The sequence below is a fragment of the Lynx canadensis genome, chromosome D4 (genome assembly GCF_007474595.2).
Source record: "Lynx canadensis isolate LIC74 chromosome D4, mLynCan4.pri.v2, whole genome shotgun sequence".
Lineage (NCBI taxonomy): Eukaryota > Metazoa > Chordata > Mammalia > Carnivora > Felidae > Lynx > Lynx canadensis.
The window spans coordinates 1,012,404-1,034,673 of record NC_044315.2 but is presented as its reverse complement, the minus strand read 5'-3'; the positions used below and the strand labels follow the sequence as shown (position 1 = coordinate 1,034,673).

At 58.6% G+C, this 22,270-nt stretch overlaps 1 protein-coding gene across 3 annotated transcripts in view; it reads right to left on the bottom strand.

The window, feature by feature from the left end:
- FGD3 (FYVE, RhoGEF and PH domain containing 3) overlaps positions 1-22,270 on the bottom strand; it is a 51,669-nt gene that overhangs the window by 15,543 nt on the left and 13,856 nt on the right. For all 3 annotated transcript variants that reach the window (XM_030293287.1, XM_030293286.1, XM_030293288.1), the window contains exons 2-8: positions 14,179-14,328; positions 12,127-12,649; positions 7,601-7,690; positions 6,824-6,960; positions 5,254-5,410; positions 2,663-2,801; positions 2,155-2,213 (exon numbers count right to left, since the gene is read on the bottom strand). In XM_030293287.1, coding sequence (XP_030149147.1) covers positions 2,155-2,213; positions 2,663-2,801; positions 5,254-5,410; positions 6,824-6,960; positions 7,601-7,690; positions 12,127-12,609 — 1,065 coding nt within the window. In that variant the 5' untranslated portion in view covers positions 12,610-12,649; positions 14,179-14,328. The remainder of the gene's footprint in view (positions 1-2,154; positions 2,214-2,662; positions 2,802-5,253; positions 5,411-6,823; positions 6,961-7,600; positions 7,691-12,126; positions 12,650-14,178; positions 14,329-22,270) is intronic.

Sequence of the window (22,270 nt, the reverse complement as noted above, 5' to 3'; positions counted from 1 at the left end):
CTGCACCCCCGGTCCCTCTGTGGTCAGAGGAGGTATTTCCGGTGGCTGCAGCTTTTGCCCTGGACTGTCATCACTGCCTGTGGTAACCTTGCCTGGTTTCCTGTTCCTCTCAGACCACGTGGCCCAGGGCCGTCAAGACGCCAGACCTCTGCGGGCTGGAGGTCATCTTCGTCTGGCCTCAAGACTGCTTGGGTGGTCACATGGGCACGCGGGTTGTGATAGGAAAGGGTTGGCAACCTGTGGCCCCAGCTCTGAGCCGAGAGGCCATGGGCCCTGCCCTGCGCTGCCAGCACCAGGGCTGGAGCTGGGACCAAAGGAATGAATGCAGCAGAAGGCAGAGCTGAGCCTGCAGGAACCTCAACTCAGTGACACAGAGCCTGGACCTGCCAAGCCACAGCAACCTCGGCCCGGAGACCTGGCCAACCTCAGCCTGCACGCCTCGGAAGCAGGCTCGTTTGGCTAGCCCTCTGTCTCTGGTACAAACTCAGGTGGCAGATGTGGGTGTAGGGGTAGAAGGGGGAGCCAGCATAGAGAGTGAGCAGGAGCAGGCAGGGCATGGCCAAAGGGCCTGGCATGTACTGGGGGGCTGGGCGTGTACCTGGCATGTACTGGGGGGCTGGGCATGCAACTGGCGTGTACTGAGGGGCTGTGTATATACGTGGCGTGTGGGAAAGCTGGTGTGCACCTTGGAGGCAGTAGCAGGCCAGAAGATTCTGAATAGAGAGTGACAAAACAGGTGCCCCATAGAAAGCTCCGAGCTGGAGAAGTGTGGATCAAAACTGGGGAGACTCTCAGGCTGGGAGAAGCCAGGGCAGTGGTCCAGGTTGAGCAGGGGTAGGGCCTGGTACAAGTGTGGAGAGGCTCCCGTGAGCACACACTGATAATTCCCTAATGCCATGCCCTGGGGTCAGACCAGGACCCCACACCACCCGCCACCCCTGGCAAGCAGAGACCTCACCAGACTAGGGGAGAGAACCGCTGCAGGTGTGCTACAGGTGGGGCAGGAGTCCACCAAGGAGGAGGCCTCGTCTACACCCCTCAGAGATGGAAACCTGTGGGCACTCCCCCAAACGTCCACAGTCTCCATGTTACTTGTGACCATGGAGTTCTCTTTGGCATCCACCAGACTTAGTGGGGAGGCGGAAAGGGGAATTAGACAAAAAGGACCCAGGGTGAAATGTAACCTGTGTAGGTTGCGGTGGGCACCCCACAGTGGGCCTGATCTCTGACTGATCTGTCCCTGGGGCCCCAGAGCAAACTGGGGACAGGCAGGTAAGGATGTGGGGCTGGACTGCAACGCAGCACCTATGGGAACCAGCAGCTGCCTCTCCTTTCTCACAGTGAGAGACGTGGGGCCGAACAAATATTTCACTCCTTGTCCTCTCAAAAACAACAGTGCCCATGTGAAAATAAATTAGGTCTCAGGATCGGGAGACCCTAGGGCCAGCTGATGGCACAGGCTCACCCAGATGGCATCACAGGTGCAGTGCAGAGCTTATGGGGTTTCCCAGTGAGGCCAGGGATTTGGATTCTCCTGTGAACCGCCCCGATCTACAACGCTGGATGAGGACTTAGAAATTCTGCCCAGGCACTGTGCAGGCCAAACAAGGGACAGAGCCACCTGGGTCACAACAGGGCATGGGCTCCTCCTCCACCTCTAGGCTGTGTTTGGAGGTGATGAAGTTTGGCCACAACCCTGATGAGAGACCCCAGAGAGAACGATCTGCCTGCCATGTGCAGACACACGAGAACGGGACAGAAGCCTGGGTTAGAAGCTGCAGGTGCCTCCATCTGGGCTCTCCAGTGTTCAGACCTGCCACATACACACTGTTGTGTAAGCCCGTCTGTGGGATTTTGTGACAGCAGCCTGCGCTAAGACAGAGCTTCCACGAGTGAATGAATGAATGAATGAATGGTGGGTCCTGTTCTGAGCACTCTACGTAGGGTGACTCATTTGATCCCACAACAGCCCAGTGAGACAGGTCCTGTCAGTGACCTCACTTTACATATGGGGAAACTGAGGCACAGGGCACTAGACAGCTTACCAACAACCCTAGAGTTAGTAAGGGGCTGGCCTGTAGAGCTCGTGGCAGAGGTGTGGGTGGTGTGCACGCTGTGGGGCCCTCAGGCATCTGCCAGGATCCCCACACTCACCATTTTCCGGATGGCGGCGTTGGAGTGGTTGGCGGCAGTGGAGATGAGCTCCAGGGACCCTGCGGGAGGAAGACGTGGAGTCAGGCTGCGGGGTGCCTGCTGGCGCCACACACACATCCTGACCTCACCAGGTGCTGCCCTGCTCCTGCCCTTTCCCTGCTCGGGAAGGGTGGGGCCCTGCAGACACACTCCATTTTGTGGGGGTCTGCGGGGGGTCTGCCGGGGCCGGCACCCCACTCCCCCTGCCGCCACAGTTACTGCCTGTGGACCAGGAGCTGCCCCTTCCTGGGGCCTGAGCTCGGCCAGCATCCAGCAGCCCTCTCCCCAGAACCGGTGTCCACCCCTCACAGTGCAGGGGGGGCAGATGGTTCTCTGTCCTCAAAGACTCAGTCCCTTCCCCAGCCGTGCTTGGGGGCACCCGGCTGTCTCCCCTGCTCTGTCCCGGTCTCTCTTCTCTCTCTTTGGCTTCCCAGCAGGGGCCCCGGCTCCCACTGCCCAGGAGCCTCACTTTCTGCATCCTTCCGGTCAGGGGCGTCTCCGGGGAGCCTCTTCAGATAGTCCTTGAGCAGCAGCTCGTAGCGGGGGACCCTCTGCACGGGCTCCAGCATATGGTGCTGCAGAGTCAGGTTCCCGCACACCTCCTGCTTCTGTGGGGGCGACAGACACACGCGTGGACCCTGGGCCCTCATCCCTGCTTATGGTGCCACAGCACCTGCACCCTGCTGACTGCAGACCACATTTACAGCGGGGTAAACTGAGGCTTGGAGAGGCTGCACAATGGAGCAAGGGCCCAGACTCCCAGTGCTAGCTCCTTTATACACGTCCTCACTGGAGTCCTTGCACCCAGACGGCTTCTTTCCCTCACTGGTAACTCCCCCACTCCATCAGGGGCTGGGCCTGCTCCCCTCCCAGATATCAGGAGTTCTCTGAGTGCTGCTGTGTGTTCTCATAGAAATGCAACCCTGCCTGCGTGCAGGGGTGGGCTCTCAGGCCCTACCCTGCCCCTGCCCAGCAAGGCTCACAGGCTCCCTACCCCCTGACCCTCTGCTCCCACAGTGCCACCTCTGTGCTCCCCTCTCGGGCCCCCTCCCCTTGCTGCCCACCTCCTCTTCCTCGCAGATGAAGAGGAAGCACCCCTGTTGAGGCCCTGCTTGCCTCTTACAGAGTCCCCCTCGCCCCTGCCAGGGGAGGTGCACTGTCCACCCGCTGTTCCCCACCTGTCACCTGTGCCCACTCAAGGCCCACAACAGAACGGCTTCCAGCTCAAATGAGCTCCAAAGGCTTCACACACAACAGGCCTGGAGAAACGCTGGCCTGCAGCTGTCACGAACACGATCCTCCCGGCAGGGGCGGGGCGGGGGGGGGGCGTTATCAGGGGTGAGGAGGAACCAGATGTTCACATAATCTCAAAGTAGCTCCCTGCAAGAAACTTACTGGGACCACGGAGGGCACGTGCTTCCTGGGAAAGGAGACCATGGCACAACTCACGCTCTAGCAGGCGGGCATACAGAACTGCTGCACCTGCACACTCCGCCCTCCTGATGGCCTGCTCGGGCCGACAGTGCCTGCCCCACCGCTGGGCCTCCGGGCCCTGCTGATGCAGGCGGCACAAGCTCCCGGTTCCTGCTGGTCACCCGGGGCTGGGGCTCAGCCACGGGCCCAGCCTGGGAGGCTGGAGGGGGTATTCCGTGGAGACAGCTGGGGCGGATGCGGCTGCTGGGGGGAGGAAGGACTCGGCATCAGCACTGTCCTCTCTGGGGCGGGAGGGAAGCTGGGACGCAGGGGGATCTCGGACTCTACACTAGGAAATCACAGGTGACCTGATGGCTGCAGGATCTGGGAAAGATGCAGAGTGGAGTAAGGTGTGTGTGAATGCACGTGTGTGTGTGTGTGTGTGTGTGTGTGTGTGTGTGTGTGTGTGGCATGTGACACACATGCACTCTGTGGTGTCCAAGTGTGGCGCTCAGGGTAAACAGATGTTGGGACAAGCAGCTAACTATTCACAAAGATAAAACTGGATTCTTACCTCCTACCACAATCCTTTTGGAAACTATTCTGGAATAGCAATTCTAATTTTTTAAAATGAAGACATAACACAGCCGTGGAATGGGAAACGCATTTGTAAGCATTACTTTGAAGATTTCTTGAAGCGTTAATATATTAAAAAACTAGTGAAGGGGCACCTGCGTGGCTCAGTCAGTGGGGTGTGTGACTCCCGATTTCAGCTCAGGTCATGATCCCAAGGTTATAAGATTGAGCCCTACATTGGGCTCTGCTCCAACAGTGTGGAACCTGCTTGGGATTCTCTCTCTCTGTCCCTCCCCTGCTCGTGCTCTCCCTCTCTCCCAAAACAAAATAAACATTTAAAAAAAAAGAACTAGTAAACGTGAGTACTTAAAAACAAAAATTTTGTATGGCAAACAACATTAATAAAATTAAAAAATAAAAGATCAATGAGGGAAATAACTTGTAGGACACAGAAGATGTTCTTAACATATAAAAGCCTGGGGCACCCGGGTGGCTCAGTCGGTTGAGCGTCTGACTTCGGCTCAGGTCATCATCTCATGGTTCATGAGTTCGAGCCCTGCGTCGGGCTCTGTGCTGACAGCTCAGAGCCTGGAGCCTGCTTCGGATTCTGTGGCTCCCTCTTTGCCCCTCCCTACTTGTGCACGTGCGCATTTTCTCTCTCTCAAAAATAAACATTAAAAAAATTATACAATGAAAGAGAGAAAAAAGTTCCATTACAAAACATTAAAAAGCTGAAAAATTGTTAAACAAAAAACAAGTGACATAGAAGAGACTACTGCAGCAGAGACGTGACCAGGCGGCTTGCAGAAAGACAGAAGGAAGAGCGATGCACATTTCCCTCCATGCCTGCGTGGCTGGTGAGCGGGAGACACGGGCACTGGACCCAGAATCTACCCAGTAACACATCGCACCACCTCTCTGAGGCATGCTTCCCTCCTGTGAAATGACAACTAGGGTTCACGTCCCGTGGTTACCGCGTAGAGCTTCTGGACACATCCTGCTGTTTCACTGAACTTCCCCGCGCCAGCACGCGACCCAGCGCCATGTTGCACAGTCAGGCGGCTGCCCTACCTGTATGCCTTGGATGATCTCTTTGAACAGCGGTGAGCGCTGGGTCCAGGTGCTCACCAGCTCCACGGCACGGTCGAAGTTCTTGACGTACTCGCCGTACATCTTGAGGAACGGGGCCAGCTTCTGCAGGATGTCTCCAAGCCGGGGGTTCGTGTCCCTGGGCGGGGGAGACAGGTTGTCCGAGAAACAGCTTGGGCAAGGGGCCAGAGGTAGGACAGGGACTCACCAGGAATCTGTGGGCCAACAGCCCAGCCCCCAGCTCTGTGTGACGGTGGGCACACCGGTCACCCTCTCGGAGCCTTACCTCCACCCCGCCTCCCATATCCCACGGGCTGGGAAACAGCACACTACACAAGGTAAACGAGAGGATCGCATGGGCCCTTCGACAGTGCAGGCACAGGACCGCTGCTCCAGACCAGGGGTGCCAGCGGTGACGTGACCGCTCAAATGACAGGCACTCACCAAAGAGCGTCCATGAAAGCCCATTTCAGCCGTTAGATGAGCAGATTTTAGGAACAAGGGGCTGAGCAAGGCGCTGGCCTAAGAAGGGGAAGGAGTGCAGTGCTGAAAACGGCATGGACGGGGATTTGAAAATGAACTTCAAGAGGAAAAAGAGATCAACGGCCTTTGACCTTGGAACTGTGGGGAACTGATCCTAAAGAGATGATCAGAAAGCAAGTGCAGAGAGCCATCCACTGTGGCATCACTGGACCGTGCACCGGGGGGGGGGGGGGGGGGGGGGGATGTCGCTCAAAGGCTGGCCACCTGTGAAGGCAGGCGGGCAAGCCCCTGGGGAGTATCTGTGCACATGTGGTCTTTCTAGATCCTCAAGGAGAAAACCCACTTTTAAGCAAGTGTGGACAGCGGCCTGGGGACTGTATAACCCTCACTGCAGGTGGAGTACATCCTTACAAAGACCGACCAACTGCCAGGGACCCTCCCTGACACCCGAGTCAAGGGTCCTGGCGTCTGTGCTCTCAGCGGCCTGGCTGCAGCTGGAGAGTGGGCTCTTGGGCGCCAGAGAAGGGAGGGAGCAGCAGAGGCCCCAGCGCGAAGCAGCAGCACCCGGAACCGGGGTGCGGGGAGTGGGGGGAGGCACATGCTGCGGAGAATGGCAAGTCCGGGGCCACGCCTCACGGCCGAGCTGACCCTCTGCTAAGAACGCCCAGAGGGGCAGAGGGACAGGACCGCCCCTGGGGGCAGCAGCAGAGGATCCAAGGGGCACTGCGAGGGGGAACATCTCAGGTTTTAAGGCCAAGGCGGAGTATACACGAGGAGGGAAATGAACCTGCCGGCACTGTTTACTCGATGTTTGAGATCCCACAGAGCCCTGAGTGGGTATTAAAGTCCCTTTGATTTGCAGGTGAGGCAGCCTCGATGTGGGGACACCGCGTGGAAGGAGCCAGGCCCTCAGGTGCCTCCTTGTCTTTCAGGCACACAAACCACATTGAGAGGCCGCTTGGTCGTGAGAATTCCACAAAACCACCACGGCAGAGTCGCCAGGGCATTGAGGTCACGCTCCTGGGGAGATGCCCGCCCCCACTTCCGCGGGACCCGGGGCCACGCTCACCACTCCTCCGTGATCCGTGTCTGCAGTTCCGGCAGGAGGAACTGCCCGTGGAAACGATAGATCGAGGAGATGTTGGAGAAGATGCCTGTGGTGACTTCCGGAGGGATGCCTGCTTCCGCCAGCTGGGTGCAGAAAACCTGGGGTGCAGAGGCCCACAGAGCGGGCGCTGAGTGAGGGCTGCCACAGACAGCACGACCGCACTTGCCCCGTGAGGCGTTCGGGAGAGGCTGCTGCTGCCCGTTTTCCTCATCAAACTGGCTCAAACTATGGTTTTACAGCGAGCGAACTTATGGCTGAGGAGTGTGGGTGAGGCAGACACAGTCTCCCGCTGATGGGGACAGGCCATCTTCCCTCCACCCACCTGCCACGGGACCTGGGAGGTCCCGATTGCCTTCCTCCGCTCCGTGAGCTACAGACAGAAGCAGCACCTAGCGCTCTCTGAGTTCCCCAGGGGTTTATCTCCTGTGCCCATAAATCCCGTGCTGCTGTGGGGACAGGGAGGTGCCAGCCGCCGTCCCGACCACTCACGCAGAAAGACTTCCAGAGGCCATTCACGAGCTGAGACAACGCAACTGCCAGGCAGAAAGACCCCGCAGTGACAGGACAAGACCTCTGTCCCAGAGCCCCAGGCTCAGACAGCGAAAGGGAGGGGTCTCTGGCCGAGACTCACACTCCAACCGTAAGGCCTAGCCAGCGCCATGAGATGGGGACTCTGCCTCTGGCACTGCGCACAGACACCCTCACGTGCGTGAAGAAGGGCCCGGCCGCGTGTGCTACCTGGTCCAGTAGGTGCAGCCGCCTCACGTAGGTTTTCTCCGTGTGCAGGAGCTCCTGGGCGATGTGGAGCAGCTTCTGGGGCTCGGAGCACTGCAGAGAGAAAAGCGTCAGCTCCCTGGGGAGGCGGCTCTGACGCGGGGTGACCAGGGGTCCCGGAGGGCCGGAGGAGACCGCTAGGCCTGGGACTTTTCGGGGAGGTTTCTGGGGAAGGCACAGCAGCTCCCGCCAATCCCCTCAGAGCCTCTGCAGCCCAGAGACAGCTCTGCCCTCCCGAGACCCTGGCCACAGAGCCGGTGGAGTGGCCACATCAAAGTATCCTGTGGCCTTTGTCAGCAAGATGGCAGACCAGAAAGGCGCTGAAATCAAAACCTGTAAACCAAGAATGCTCTATCTAGAAAAGCTGTCCTTCAAAAATGAAGAAGAAACTAAAAAAGAGTGTCCCAAACAAACAAAAGGCGAGGAGTTCATTATCACCAGACCTGCTCTGTAAGAAATGCTAGAGAGTCATGCAGCTCTACAAAAATACAGGCGCTCTGGTAAGGAAAACACATGGACAGATAGAACCTGTGTTATTGTAATTCTGGTGCATAAAATTTAAACGACAGAAACCGTTAAAAACCTGGAAGTCTACACTAAAGGGTAAACAGTATATCAGTGTGTAATTCACGACATCGGTAATGGAGTGGGGAGGAGGGGCTGCTGTAAAGGCGTGGTTTTTGCAGTCAAAGTCAACTTGTTACCACTTTAAAATAGAATGCTATAACTTATGGTGTTTTCTGTAACTTCAATGGTAACCACAGAAAAAAAATTCCTACAGAATATACACAAAAGGAAATGAGTAGGGAATCAAAACATACCATTACAAAAATTCAATGAAAAATAAGGAAGGCAGTAGGAAAGGGACAAAAAATCCACAAGACATGTAGAAAACAATGATCAAAATGGCAATGGTTAAGTCCTTCCCAATCAGTAATTACTTTAAATGTAAATGGATTAAACTCCCCAATCAAAAGACATGGACTGGATGGATGGATTAAAAAAATACTATCCAAGTAACTACTTGCTGTCCACAAGACACTCACTCTCGATTTAAGGACAGACGTAGGCTAAAAGTGAGAAGGATGGAAAAGATACTCCATGCACATAGAGACAAAGAGAGAGCAGGGGTGGGCACACTAATATCAGACAAAACAGACTTTAAAGAAAAAAGACAAGACAGAACTTCTGTTACAAGACAGAGCAAGGGACAGGATATAATGATAAAAGGATCAATGTAGACACAACCACAAATGTTTATGCACCAAGCCTCATAGCTCCTAAATATAGGAAGCAAACTTGACAGAACTGAAGGGCGACACGGCAACACAGAGATGGTAGGAGCCTTGTGTACCCCATTTTCCTACTGGACCTGCAGACAGAGTCCCAGTGAGGAAACAGAGGCTGTGAACAACACAGTAGACCAACCCGCCAAGCAGACGTACACAGAACCCTCCGCTCAAATCAACAACCTAACTTTACGCCTCAAGAGATGAGAAAAAGAACACGCTAAACCCAAAGTAGTCAGAAGGAAGGAAATAATAGAGATTAGATCAGAGATAAATGGAACACAGAATAGAAAAACAATGGAAAAAATCAACAAGATTAAGGGTTGTTTTTTGCAAAGGTCAACAAAATTGACAAACTCTTAGCTAAATTACTAAGAAATAAAGAGAGAAGACTCAAATTACTGATATCAGAAATAAAAGAGAAAACATTACAACTGATGTCACAGAAATAAAAAGGATCACAAGAGATTGGTATTAACATTTATACTCCAACAAACTGGATGTCCTACAAGAATGGATAAATTCCTAGAAACACATCAAGACTGAGTCATGAAGAAATAGGAAATCTGAATAGACCAACAATGAGTAAGTAGATTGGCTAAGAAATAAAAAACTTCCCAAAAAAGAAAAGCCCAGGACCAGATGATTTCTTTGGAAAATTAATACCAGTCTTTCTCAAATGCTTCCAAAGAATTGAAGAGGAGAGAAACAGGTGTGCCTGGGGGGCTCAGTCTGCTAAGCATCTGACTCTGGATTTCGACTCAGGTCATAATCTTGCAGTTCATGGGATCCAGCCCTGCGTGGGACTCTGTGGCGACATCAAGGGTCCTGCTTGTGATTCGCGCTCCCTCCACCCTCTCTGCCCCTCCCCCAATTGTGTGTGTGTGTGCTCGCTCTCTCTCTCTCTCTCTCTCCCCATCCCCCAAAATAAAATAAAAACTTAAAAAAAAAAATAAAGAGGAGAGAACATAGCTGAGCTCTGTGAGGCCAGCATTACCCTGATACCAAGGCCACTCAAAGACTTTATAAGGAGGCTACAGAGCAACCTCCCTAAAGGACACTGATGCGCAAGTCCTCAACAGAACAGTAGCAAATTTCATTCAACACTACCTAAAAGGATCATATGCCATGACCAAGAGAGATTTATTCTGGGAGGCCAGAGTGCTTCCATCCATCAACATTCAACACACAACATTCACAGAATGAAAAACCCCACCTGATCATCTTAATTGACACAGAAGAAGCATTTGATAAAATGCAATACCCTTTGTGATAAAAGCAATGTACTATGAATAAACGGGGACTTCCTCCACATAATAAAGGCTGACTTGATGTGTGTGACCCTCCCACATCAGCATGCCCTCACTCTACCTGGGTGGGGGGACGTGAGGCACAGGGTCCCAGGGCTCTGGTCCAGTGCCTCACCCCAAGGATGGGCCAGTGTGTGATGTTCTAACCAGACACCCAGGATGGAGAAGGCAGACAAAGCCAGAAGTGTTGGCATCTCCGTATTAGAGACACGAAGACCTGGGCCTTCTCCAGCAAGCCCCTGGCCCCGGGCACACCCCCAGAGCCCGTGTGGGCAGGATGGGACAAGCCTGGGGTCTGCACCTGCTCCCAGCACCCGGGACACACCTTGAGAGCCACAGGTGGTGTGGTCCTTAGTAACCACATCATTTATTTTCTGCATTTAATTTTTTTTAACATTTTACTTATTTCTGACATAGAAAGAGACATCGCACGCACGAGTGGGGGAGGGGCAGAGAGGGAGGGGGACAGAGATCTGAAGGAGAGCCCCACGTGGGGCTCAAACTCCCAAATGGTGAGATCGTGACCTGAGACGAAGTGAGACACCCAGATGCCCCTATTTTCTGTATTTCAGGTGTTTGGACACCTTGGGACCTTGCTGACCCCACAGCAAGGGCCCCTCCCAGGTCTGGCTGTTTCTTGCGGATATAAAGGACCCACGTGCAATCGTGTCTTGCACATGCAAGCCAGGCCACGCTGATCCAGACATCTGGGAACGCGTCTGTGCCCAGGGCACACTAAGGTCATTCAAGTTGACCAACCCAAACTTGCTCACCCTGCTTCTCCCGTTCCTTCCCACAGAAACCACAATGTGTACTTGCCACAGTTTTCACCCCCTCTGCCTCTTGACCCACTCTGGTCCTGCCCGTGTGGCCCCGTGGCCCGGCCTGCTCCTCTTCTTGGGAACTATAAGTAACAAACCATCCGTTTTCAAGTAAGCTCCACGCTCAACGTGGGGCCTGACGCACAACCTGGACATCAAGACTCACGTGCTCTACTGGCCGAGCCAGCCAGACTCCCCACCATCTTTTTCAACGGCTGCCGCCTCCTGATGGGTTGGCATTACCACACCCGAACAGTAACAAAACCTAGATTAAACCACAGCTCCCGCCTGCCCCCGAAAAGTTGGCTCACAACAGCGAGGGCGCGTGGTGGCCCCTCACCCTCCAGGCCTGTCTTCTGTCTCGGTCACGTTAGCCAGTAGGCTCTCCACCGGGGCCAGCAGGCTGGGGGTCCCCTCCACCGGGGCCACAAGGTCGGGGGTCACCTCAACCAGGGGTCACCTGGGCTTCTCGTAGGACCCGGTCGCTCGTGCCACCCTCCCCACGCACAGGCGTCTCTCAGAGCCAAGGGCCCCCTGCTTCATCTCCCCATCCCCACACATCCCCGCACGGCGCCCAGAGCCCGAGATGCTGACAGGACACGGGTGGGTCTGTCACGGCACACCCGCCATGTTGTGGGCATATCTCCTTCCCGGAGCATCTGCACAGGGCTCGGCTCCTGTGCCCAGGCTCCCCTCCCGCCCCTGCCATGCTCCACGGTGACCTTGGGGCTCCCCATTCCTAGCACAGGGGACACTCATGCTGCCTTCCTCACAGGGGCTCTGCCAGGCGGGCAGCCAGTCCTGATGAAGGGTGTGGTGGTGGTTCCATTAGCACCGTCACGGCCACCGGGGGTGGGGTCCCCGTGCCACCGTGTGGACATGTTAACCTAGGCTCGACAGTGAGGTTGCCGCCTGAGGTGTTGGGGCCCCTGCCCTGCCCACTGACCTGTTGCAGGGCCTGTCTGAGCGTGCTGACGTGCAGCCACTACTGGAACCAGGCGGGAGCGATGCCACCGTGACCCTCAAGACCCTTCAGAAGACCCCTGCTGCCTGGAGGTGGGGTGGCCTACCTTGGCTGTGTCCGCACGGGCCCCCGGCGGGCTGTTCTCAGTGTCTGGCTCCTCACCGCTACCTTCGCCCACGTCATCGCTGTCGGCCTCCTCCCGCAGGGCCCCACCTTCTGGGGCTGCCTCTGGGTGTAGCCCCGGGACCATGGGGCCCAGGCCGGCCTCACCACCCTCCTCACAGGGAAAGTGCTCGCCGGCCACGCTGCAGGATGGACTGTCGATCCCACTGTCGCGATTAGGGATCTTAGCGCCACCACTGGGGTCCCCCGCGGGGCCTGCATCCGGGGGCCTGTCCCCTGCGGTCGGGCTGCCGGGACTCCCGGGGTCAGGGTCCTTGCGGGGGGCTCTGGGCCCAAGGGGCAGTGCTTGGAACTTCCCCGGGGCTGCCCTTGGCAGCCCCGGGGAAGAGCAGTCAGGCTCGATGTTCGGCTCCTCCAGGGCAGCAGCGGGGGTCAGGGCTGTTGAAGACCCCTCTCCCGACTCCATCCTCAAAGCTGAGCTCTGTGGGGGACCAGCCAGGGGCTTCCTGTGGGAGGAAATGAGCAGGGTCAGTGCCAGCCAGGCATGGACCAGTCCATGGGCACAGGCATGTCCCCCCAGAGAAGGGAGGAGGTGGGAGGGGACTGAGTGTGGAGTGAACAGCCCACACAGCTCCAGCTAGGCCCTATCCAGACAGACTTTTAGAGAATACCAAATGGAAAACATTTTATTTTTAAAATACAATTTTTTTACATCAAAAAAAAAAAAAGGAAGGAGAAGAGACAGAGAGGGAAAGAAGAAGAAAGGAGGGGAGGAAGGAAAGGAGAGAAGGAGGGAGGGAAGGGAGGAGGGAGGGAAGGGAGGAAGGAAGGGAGGAGGGAATGGAGGAGGGAGAGAAAGGAGGAGGGAAGGGAGGAGGGAGGGAAGGGAGGGAGGGAGGGAAGGGAGGAGGGAGGGAAGGGAGGAGGGAAGGGAGGAGGGAATGGAGGAGGGAGAGAAAGGAGGAGGGAAGGGAGGAGGGAGGGAAGGGAGGAGGGAGGGAAGGGAGGAGGGAGGGAAGGGAGGAGGGAGGGAAGGGAGGAGGGAGAGAAGGGAGGAAGGAAGGGAGGAGGGAATGGAGGAGGGAGAGAAAGGAGGAGGGAAGGGAGGAGGGAGGGAAGGGAGGAGAGAGGGAAGGGAGGAGGGAGAGAAGGGAGGAGGGAGAGAAGGGAGGAAGGAAGGGAGGAGGGAGGGAAGGGAGGAGGGAAGGGAGGAGGGAGGGAAGGGAGGAGGGAAGGGAGGAGGGAGGGAAGGGAGGAGGGAGAGAAGGGAGGAGGGAGGGAAGGGAGGAGGGAGGGAAGGGAGGAGAGAGGGAAGGGAGGAGGGAGAGAAGGGAGGAGGGAGAGAAGGGAGGAAGGAAGGGAGGAGGGAGGGAAGGGAGGAGGGAAGGGAGGAGGGAGGGAAGGGAGGAGGGAAGGGAGGAGGGAGGGAAGGGAGGAGAGAGGGAAGGGAGGAGGGAGGGAAGGGAGGAGGGAGGGAAGGGAGGAGGGAGAGAAGGGAGGAGGGAGAGAAGGGAGGAAGGAAGGGAGGAGTGAGAGAAGGGAGGAGGGAAGGGAGGAGGGAGGGAAGGGAGGAGGGAAGGGAGGAGGGAGGGAAGGGAGGAGGGAGAGAAGGGAGGAGGGAGAGAAGGAGTGCCGCAGTGTGAAGCCAGCCACTGCTCCATACATTTAAACCATGTGCACAAAAGTCACGGTCATGAGGTCACCAGCAGTCTGCGAGGTGCTCTGGCTTCTGGGTGCTGTGTACCCCATGATGTAGTTCTGAGGGGACCCTCCTTGGCATCACTGGGGCTGCGTGTCTGACAGGTGATCACGCACCTTCCACAGACCCGGGGCCAAGGAGGCCAGGGCTTTGCCCAGATTCCTCCCCCCACCCCCCACCCCCCCCCCCCCGCACCCACCAGAGCACCCTGGAGCTACTTCCTGCTTTCACCTCCCACCTCTCCTGGAGGAGAGGGAGTCAGGTGCCAGTCTGGGAGGGTGGGGCTGGGCCAGGGGAGATGACATTCCCCCCAAACCTTCCTCATGCCTCACTTACCTGGCCCCAGGTCCCCAGTGAGGGCCCTGCACCTGGCTCCTTGCTGGCTGCACTCCTTCCGGGTCACGGTGGGCGGCTCAGGCCAGAAGCCGGCGTGAGAGGGACTGGCCGAAAGTCTCCTTCCTGCCCATCACGTTAGAAGTGGGGGTCCTGAAACAACACGGTGGGAGAGGGATCATGAAACCGCGGCTCCGCCGATGCCAGGATGCCAGGCCGGCTCCAAAGGCAGCGGGTGTAAGGGCAGCTTCACCGCCCCGCCCAGCGCGGCCAACCCTGCAAGGGTCACGGCCACAGGCGGAGGGAGCACAGGGGCGGCTCGAGGGCCAGGACTGACGCCTCGGAGTCAGGGTCGCACCCGGTGTGCAGAGAGCCGGCGGGCACCCTCCCAACACCCCCAGACGCGGCGCCCAGGGCTCACGCCCACAGTCAGCCCAGCGGCCAGCAAGCAGTTTCTGCACCCCCTCCCCTCCTCCCCCGAGAGACAAGGCTAAAGACCCACCGGTGGAGACGCAGCTCCCTCTGGCTCTCACACAAAACCCAACAGGCATCCAGGGCCTGGCCCTCCCCCTCCGCGGCGCTTCAGGGCAGGAAGACCTCAGGGCAAAGTCCTGAGGCACCAGCTCTGCCTACGGCACCTGCCACCTGCGTAGCTGGCTTCCGTGTGGCGGGACTGCTCCCGAGCGGACCTTTCCCTAAGGGACGCCAGGCCACAGCAGAACGCACGCCCTGGCTGCCACGCTCCGGATCGCTTGACGCGGGGGGGGGGGGGGGGGGGGTGGGTGGGGGTGGGGGGTTGGGAAATACCAAGATTTCCAGCCTGCGTTGTGCTCGCCGTTCGGAGACAAACTCAGGTTCCCGCAGACACTCAGGACACAGCCCTGCCAACGCGTGGCTGGAATGCCGGCGGCAGGCTAGGCCTCCCTGTGTCCAGCGGGACGTCCCGCACCAGGTGCAGCCTCCGCAACCCCACCTCAGGCTGTCCTGCCTCTGGTCGGGGTGGAGAGACAGCCTCCACCGGGCGGCAGAGCACAGCGCCCCCAGCAGGTGGGAACCGGCATTGCGCGCACTGTCACCCAGCGGGACAGGGACCTGGGTGACGACAGTCCAGGAGAAGAGGAGGTGGCGGTCACCAGGCAGAGCGCTGGAAGGAGAGCCCGTCAGGGAGCAGAGCGCTGCAGGGCCCCCAAGGATGGCTCAGCGCACGCGAGAGGACGCCACGAGACCGAGGAGGAGCCGCTGGAGGGCATGGCACGGGTGCGGGCTGGGCCATGCGGTCGCCACGGGGGACCCACGGGGAGCCCTGCTCAGGTCCCAGGAAGCCCCCGTTTACACGCAGCGTCACTGCGTCCCTGAACAACGTTCACAACCGGTGATGAGAGCACAGACCAGGGAAGCTGCGGGCGCACGTCCCACTCCGTGCACAAGGTCAGCAGAGACGGGGGCGCACAGGACTGTCTTCCAGGAGCGGACCCGCTGTGGGCAACAGAAACCATCCCGACCGAATCACAGAGATAGCGGGATGTGGAAAAACCCAGCGGCACAGTGTGCATGTACCTGCACTCCCCGTGTATATAACTGCAGGCCAAAAAAAGGGATTGAGCGGGAAACGCTTGAGGAAATCACGGCCAAAGTGTTTCCTGATTTAATAGAAGCTGTAAACCCACGGATCTAAGCAGCTCCGTCGACGCCAAGCACAAGAAAAGCGTGCACTTAAACATTTTCCCACAGAGCACACTCGGCTTACAAAGCCTCTCTGGCGAATTCTGTCCAACATTCGGGAAGAAATGATATCAACTCGACACAAAGCTTTCCAGAACACCGAGGGAAAGAGAACGCCTGCCAACCGCACGGATGGCTCTGGAGACACCGTGCAGGGTGGAAGCAGATGGACACGAGGGAAGGTCCCCATCTGCTGCTCCATCTGCGGACTTCCGGGAGACGCACGCTACCCCGCGGTCTGGGATGCCGGGCGGCTCATTGTCGTGACGGGGGAGACCGAGTCACAGGTATGGGCGCGCGTGGAAACATCAGGTTGTGCGCTTTGAACACGGGGAGTTCCCTGTGTCGGTTACACCGCACAGATGGTGATGCCTCTGACTTGCTCCGGCTCGGCAAGTCAATGTCCCCAAGCGCCATTTTCCTCATTCCAGGAGGGACGGAGAGTCAGCCAGAGCACAGGGCCAGGCCTGTGGCCTAGGGAGGCTCCGGCAGCACTGGTGCCCACCTGGGCGTTCCCTTCCGGAGGAGTGGGCTGCATTCTTCCCCCAGAGGCCCTTGGGCCACGAAGGCCCCTTCTTCCAAGGGCAGCGGCAGGAAGCAGCTCAGCCAGACAGGAAAGCCCAAGGCTCAACATCAACGCGTCCTTCAGGGAACGCAGAGCACCGCCCCCCACTCTGACTCGGGAAGCCCTGGGATGCAGCCCACGACCTTGCTCACCCCAGGACTGGCCTCCCCGCTGCCTTGTCGAGGCCAAGGTCAGGGAGGGCCAGCCCAGTTGCCGCCCACCTTCCACGCTGCTCAGGGGACCAGACGGCTTTGGGGAGGGAACACACGTGTGCACACACACACGCATGCTTCCACAACACGTGCACACACACACACACACCACGTGCCAGGAGCTGTGCCGAGCACTTGTGCACACCTGCCCAGTCACAGTCACCAGTCACCAAGGTGGGTGATGCTCTGGGTCTCAGACAAGCAGCACCTGGGAGCCTCTACCCAGACACGCTGCTCTGAACCCCGGACTGGGCTCTGAGCTCATTCTGACATGTCCAGGGCCTGGGGGGGGGGGGGGGTGTCACCACGGGAGGTGACACATCTCTAGCAGGCCCTGGCTCTCCCCTTAGAAGCCCCGAGTCCCCCCAGCTGAGTGAGGCCGGCTCCTGCACCTACTGCAGGACTCAGCTGGGGTCCAGGGCCCCTGACAGCCAAGACCGCCACTACCCAGCAGAGAAGGCGCCAACACTGGGGCTGGGGGAGGTTTGGGCAATGTAGAAGTACGGACAGATCAAATGTCCCCCTCTGTGCAGGGTGCTGGGGACCATTTAAGGGTCTCCACCGCAGCAGCCAGCAGACGGGGAGGCACGAACGCTGTCGTCCCGGGCCTGGGGCCCTAGTACTGCCCGAGACAGGCAGGGACGGTCCTGCAGATGGACCACAGGGCCGACCGCTGCTTACTTTCCCCTGTGGCGAGGTCTGCTCCTCAGGAGCCGCACAGGAACCCCTGCTGGAACCACCACCTGGCACCTGGCACCCTGTCAAATAGCAGCCGCCAGAGGCATGAGCCAGAGAAGCCTCTGGAACTGTCCCGGCCCTGACTGGCCCCAGAGAAACCCTGAGTGAGAGCCACCTGGCAGCACCCTGCCAGCCCCAAAACTATGCGAGATATTCAGTGGGCTGCTCTCTCCCCCACCAAGCTCAAGTGGTTGGTCACCTGCAGCAGGTGACCTGAACGAGAATGAAAATACGATGGGGCGGCACCAGGAACCTCTGTGCCACCACACCTGCACGCGGGTCCAGGCTGGGAGACACGGCTGCAGAACCCACGAGCTGCCAGTGAGAGAGGCCCGTGACCCGGGGGTGCTCCGCTCCAGGTCAGGCACTTGTGTTGGGGCCTCAGCCTGCGGTCTCCGTCCCGTCTGCTGAGCACACGCAGGCCCTGGCACGCGTCTGGGGTCAGTGGGGTCTTGGAGGCGGGTGGGGCCACCAGGGCAAGCTGAGCACGGAGGAAAGGAGATGGATCGACACGGTGCTGTCCCTGCCTACTGGGATGCCCACACCAGCTTACATCCTGACTCAAAGTTCCTGCACTTTTGCAAATCGTTTGATGCATCCTTTCCAGAAAACTTAGAAGTTGTGGGAAAACAGAAAGGAAGTTAGAGCTCCCTGTCACCCTAGCACTGGGATGCTCGTGTGGGCAGCCGCCTGGGGACTGGATGGTCCCAACAGGGTCCTGGGTGGGCTGCAGCCTTTCTTAGAGACATGCTTTTGTTTCAATGCCGATTCCAACACGAATGCGTCTTGTCCTCAAGAATGCTTTCCTCCCAGAAGAACTGAAAGCAGAGACTTGAACGAGTACTTGCACACCCATGTTCACAACAGCAGTATTCACAAGAGTCAAAAAGGAGAAGCAACCCAAGTGGTCACGGGGGCTGTGTGACAGAACATAACTTGCCAGTAAGAGGAGACAGACCCTGACACCTGCTACCTCACGGATGGGCCTTGAGGACATGATGCTGAGGGCGGTGAGCCCGTCACAGAAGGACATGCCCCGTGTGATTCCACCCACGCGAGGTCCCTGGGGTCGTCAAATCACAGAGACAGAACATGGATGGTGCACCCCGGGGCCGGAGGCAGTGGTGGTGGGGCCGGGGCAGTTCGTGTTTTTAAGTCTCAGTTTGGATGAAAATGTTCTGGACGATGGATGGTGGGGACGGTTGGAGAAAGATGTGAATACACTTAATGCCACTGAACCAGACCTTTAGAGTGGCTTGGATGGCAAACTTTATGTCACCTGTATTTTACCACACACACACACACACACACACACACACACACACACACACACAGTTTTTAAAAAAAGGTGTGTTTTGGAAAATCCTATTAGAAGTTGTGTGAACCAGAGTCGAGACAACAGTGATTCAAAAGCACCTAAAACCTACTCCCCCGCTGTGCCTTGGCCTTTTCTCCACACCCCGGAAGCCCCTCGGCCCGTGGGGACACGCGGTTGTGGTGAGAGCTTGGCCCAGAGCCAGCTGCCTGAAAACCTGTTGACCTGCTGCTGCTAAGCCACTGCTCTGCTGCTCTGCCCCCCGCCCCCCGACCTGGTCCTGGGGCTCGAACAGACGGGGGGATGGGGACTGTGACACAGACCTGGGGGGAATCCTGACAGACTTGGGGGGGGGGCACACTTGGTAATGGCTGACACAAACGGGGAGGGGGGACGCTGACACAGACCCGGGGTTGAGGGGGGAGTGTGGACCTGATGGACGCACAGCACAAGAAGGACGCACAGCACGCAGGTGTACGGTAAGCGCACAGGACGCTCGGCACAAGGTGCGCACCGCAAGCTGGTGAACGGCCCGGGGGACGCATGCGCACAGAATGCACAGCATGCGGGGCGCACGCGCAGGGATGCACAGCATGAGAGGTGCGCGGCACGCAGGTGTATGACACACGCACGAGACGCACGGGACGCTGATAACACTGCGCGCGAGACGCATGCGCACAGAACGCACGGCTCGCAGGACGCACGCGCATGGGACGCACGATACGCGGGGCACGTGGCACAGGGGACCCACATGCCCAGAACGCACGTCACCCAGGACGCACAGCATGCGTGACACCCGGCACGCAGGTGTACGGCATGCGCAAGGGACGCATGACACGCAGGACAAACTGCCTGTGGGACGCACAGCACGGTGCACGCAGGTGCACGGCGCACGCCCAAGACACACGGCACGCAGGACAAACAGCCTGTGGGACACACGCCACACAGGTGTACGGCACTCGCATGGGACGCACAGCACGCGGGTCTGGCTGTGCCTGCAAAACCGACCACCTCCGCTGCCTCTACTTACTGTTTCCTTTTCCTTCCTATTTTGTTTTCCCCTTGAACTTTCTGTATACGCGCGTACTTCTGTTTCCTGCTGTTGGTATTCACCGTCACTGCACGCCGCAGCCCTTGCCAGCCATCACACAGCTGCAGGAAGAAGGCCCGGCCTTCCCACCGGTGTGTAGGCCCATGCGGGCGCCGGGCTGTGTGGCAGGGTTGCGTGCTGGGGGTGGGCCACCAACTGCTGGTGCTGCACTGAGCCACCTGCTTCTGGGGTATGTGTGGCCCTACCTTTCATTATATCTGAAATTTTCACTAAAACATCTAGTGAAACAGGCAGACGTGCACATTCCCAAAGCTATCTCACGGAAACCCTGCCCCGCGCTCCCGAGAGCCACCCTGTGTGCGTGCACCCCGGTCCCACCCGGGTCCACACCGCCCTGGGGAGGCCTCCCCACGAATCCCCCACCTGCAGTCACTGTCCCTGCTGCCCCGGTGGAGCCCTCCCCATGACAACAGGTCTCTGTGCAGTGAGTGACCTGCCAGGTAATTGTGGGAAAGGGACATCAGGCAGCGGATTCACCTTCCCAAACCCTCTCACTTGGGCGAGCCAGAGTGCCATGTCCTGGGCGCCCACGGCTTCATTCATGTGGGCCCGTCAGAGCCTGCAGAGCACTCTGGAAAGGTCAGTCACCATCCACCTGCCTGGACACCTACACGACCAATCATCACCATCATATGCGAGACCTCAGATAAGGAACATATCCCAGCCAGAGGGAACAACAGCATCCCAGAGAGGGAACAACACCCCAGCCAGAGGGAACGGCGTCTCAGAGAGGGAACAGCACCCCAGCCAGAGGGAATGGCGTCTCAGAGAGGGAACAGCACCCCAGCCAGAGGGAATGGCGTCTCAGAGAGCGAACAGCAACTCAGAGAGAGGGAACAGTGTCCCAGCCAGAGGGAACAGCATCCCAGAGAGGAAATAGCATCCCAGACAGAGGGAACAGCATCTCAGAGAGGGAAGAGTGTCTCAGAGAGAGGGAGCAGTGTTCCAGACAGAAGGAACAGCACCCAGCCAGAGGGAACAGTGTCCCAGCGAGAGGGAGCAGCGTCCCAGCCAGAGGGAACAGCGTCCCAGCCAGAGGGAACAGCGTCCCTGATGGAAGAAACAGGGCAAACGAGCATCAACCTGGCCATCCGGAGAACCAGGTCATGCGCCTGGAGATGGAGGAGGTAGAATCTTAGGGCTGCAGACAGAATGGGTCTCCCAGCTGTGGGCAGCTAGGGGGCTGTGCAGGTGGGTGACGCCCCATTCAAGGCTGGGCTTCACATCTGTCCCACGGTTTGACTTCCCTATTCACCTCCTTTACTGAGGTGCCTCACTTTCGTCGTGTGTCAGTGGGAATCCTCAGAATCCCCCTGGGGCAGGTGCTCCCAGCACTGGGCCAGCAGGTGCACCACTGTCACCGTTCTGAGTCCAAGGACAGCCCCAATCCTGGGCTCTTGAGGGGCTCAGGGCAGCAATGCTCCGTGTGTCCTCAGAGCCTCGTTTAACCCGTCTGAGCTCCGGCCTCAGCAGACCAACTGAGGTTCAGGCCTCTGCGTGTCAGGGCATATGGGCCCGTCCAGTTTCGGAGGCCCCTGAACTGTAGGAGGTGCTGGGCTTTGTGGGGAGACGGACATCAGCCCCGAGGAGGGGAACCAGGGCCCTCGACATCCTGCAAACACCCAGCTGGAGACAAACCACTTCCTCCCTGCGCACCCGGCCCCACCCGGCTGAGCTGTCAGGCTCCGAAGGTTTGAGTTGGGCCCGAGGCCGAGGCCCAAAGCTCCCTGTTTCCTCTCCTGCCCGAGTGGCAGAGTAGTCAGCCAGTCGACCGCGAGCCCAGAGGGCCCTGGGAGCTGGGTGCTCGGGGCGCAGCTGTGCCCCTGGACACACTCCTGCTCTGCTGTGCCCCCACCCAGGAGTCAGCCGTGTGGGGTTCCCAGGGGGTCCTCCTCCCCAGTAGGGCCGCCACAGCCAAGCCCTGTCAGCATCTAAATTGCAGGTTGCAGAACCTTCCAGAGCCACATTTTGTGGGAAGGCCTACCCGCCCGGGGACTGTGTCTGGGACCACCCCCGCCTCCTAAGCCCAGGCAAGGGAAGACCAGCACTGGTCAGGGCCTCGGCGACAAATGTGCAGGCCGGACCCACGGAGGGGGGCGGTCACCCCGAGCCAGGTGGGCCTCAGACCCCGGCCCCTCCCGGGCTCCGTTCACCTCAGCCAGTCTGAGCAGCCCCAGACGATGCCGAGTGCTGTCCTGGCAAACGGCGTGCTTGCCGCTGGATGAGGCCCACAGCACCCTGGTTCTTCACAAACAGGCCCCCGGGGGGGCAGAGGAGTGCGCACGACACGCTGCTCACGCACCACCACACGGTGCCTGCCTTGGAGCCACCGACCCCAAACGGCCCCTGCTCTGAACACACCCTCGTCCCCGGGAGTGCCCCGTGCAGCACCAGCACAGGCTGCGGGGGCCGGCGAAGACCCCGGAGCTGGA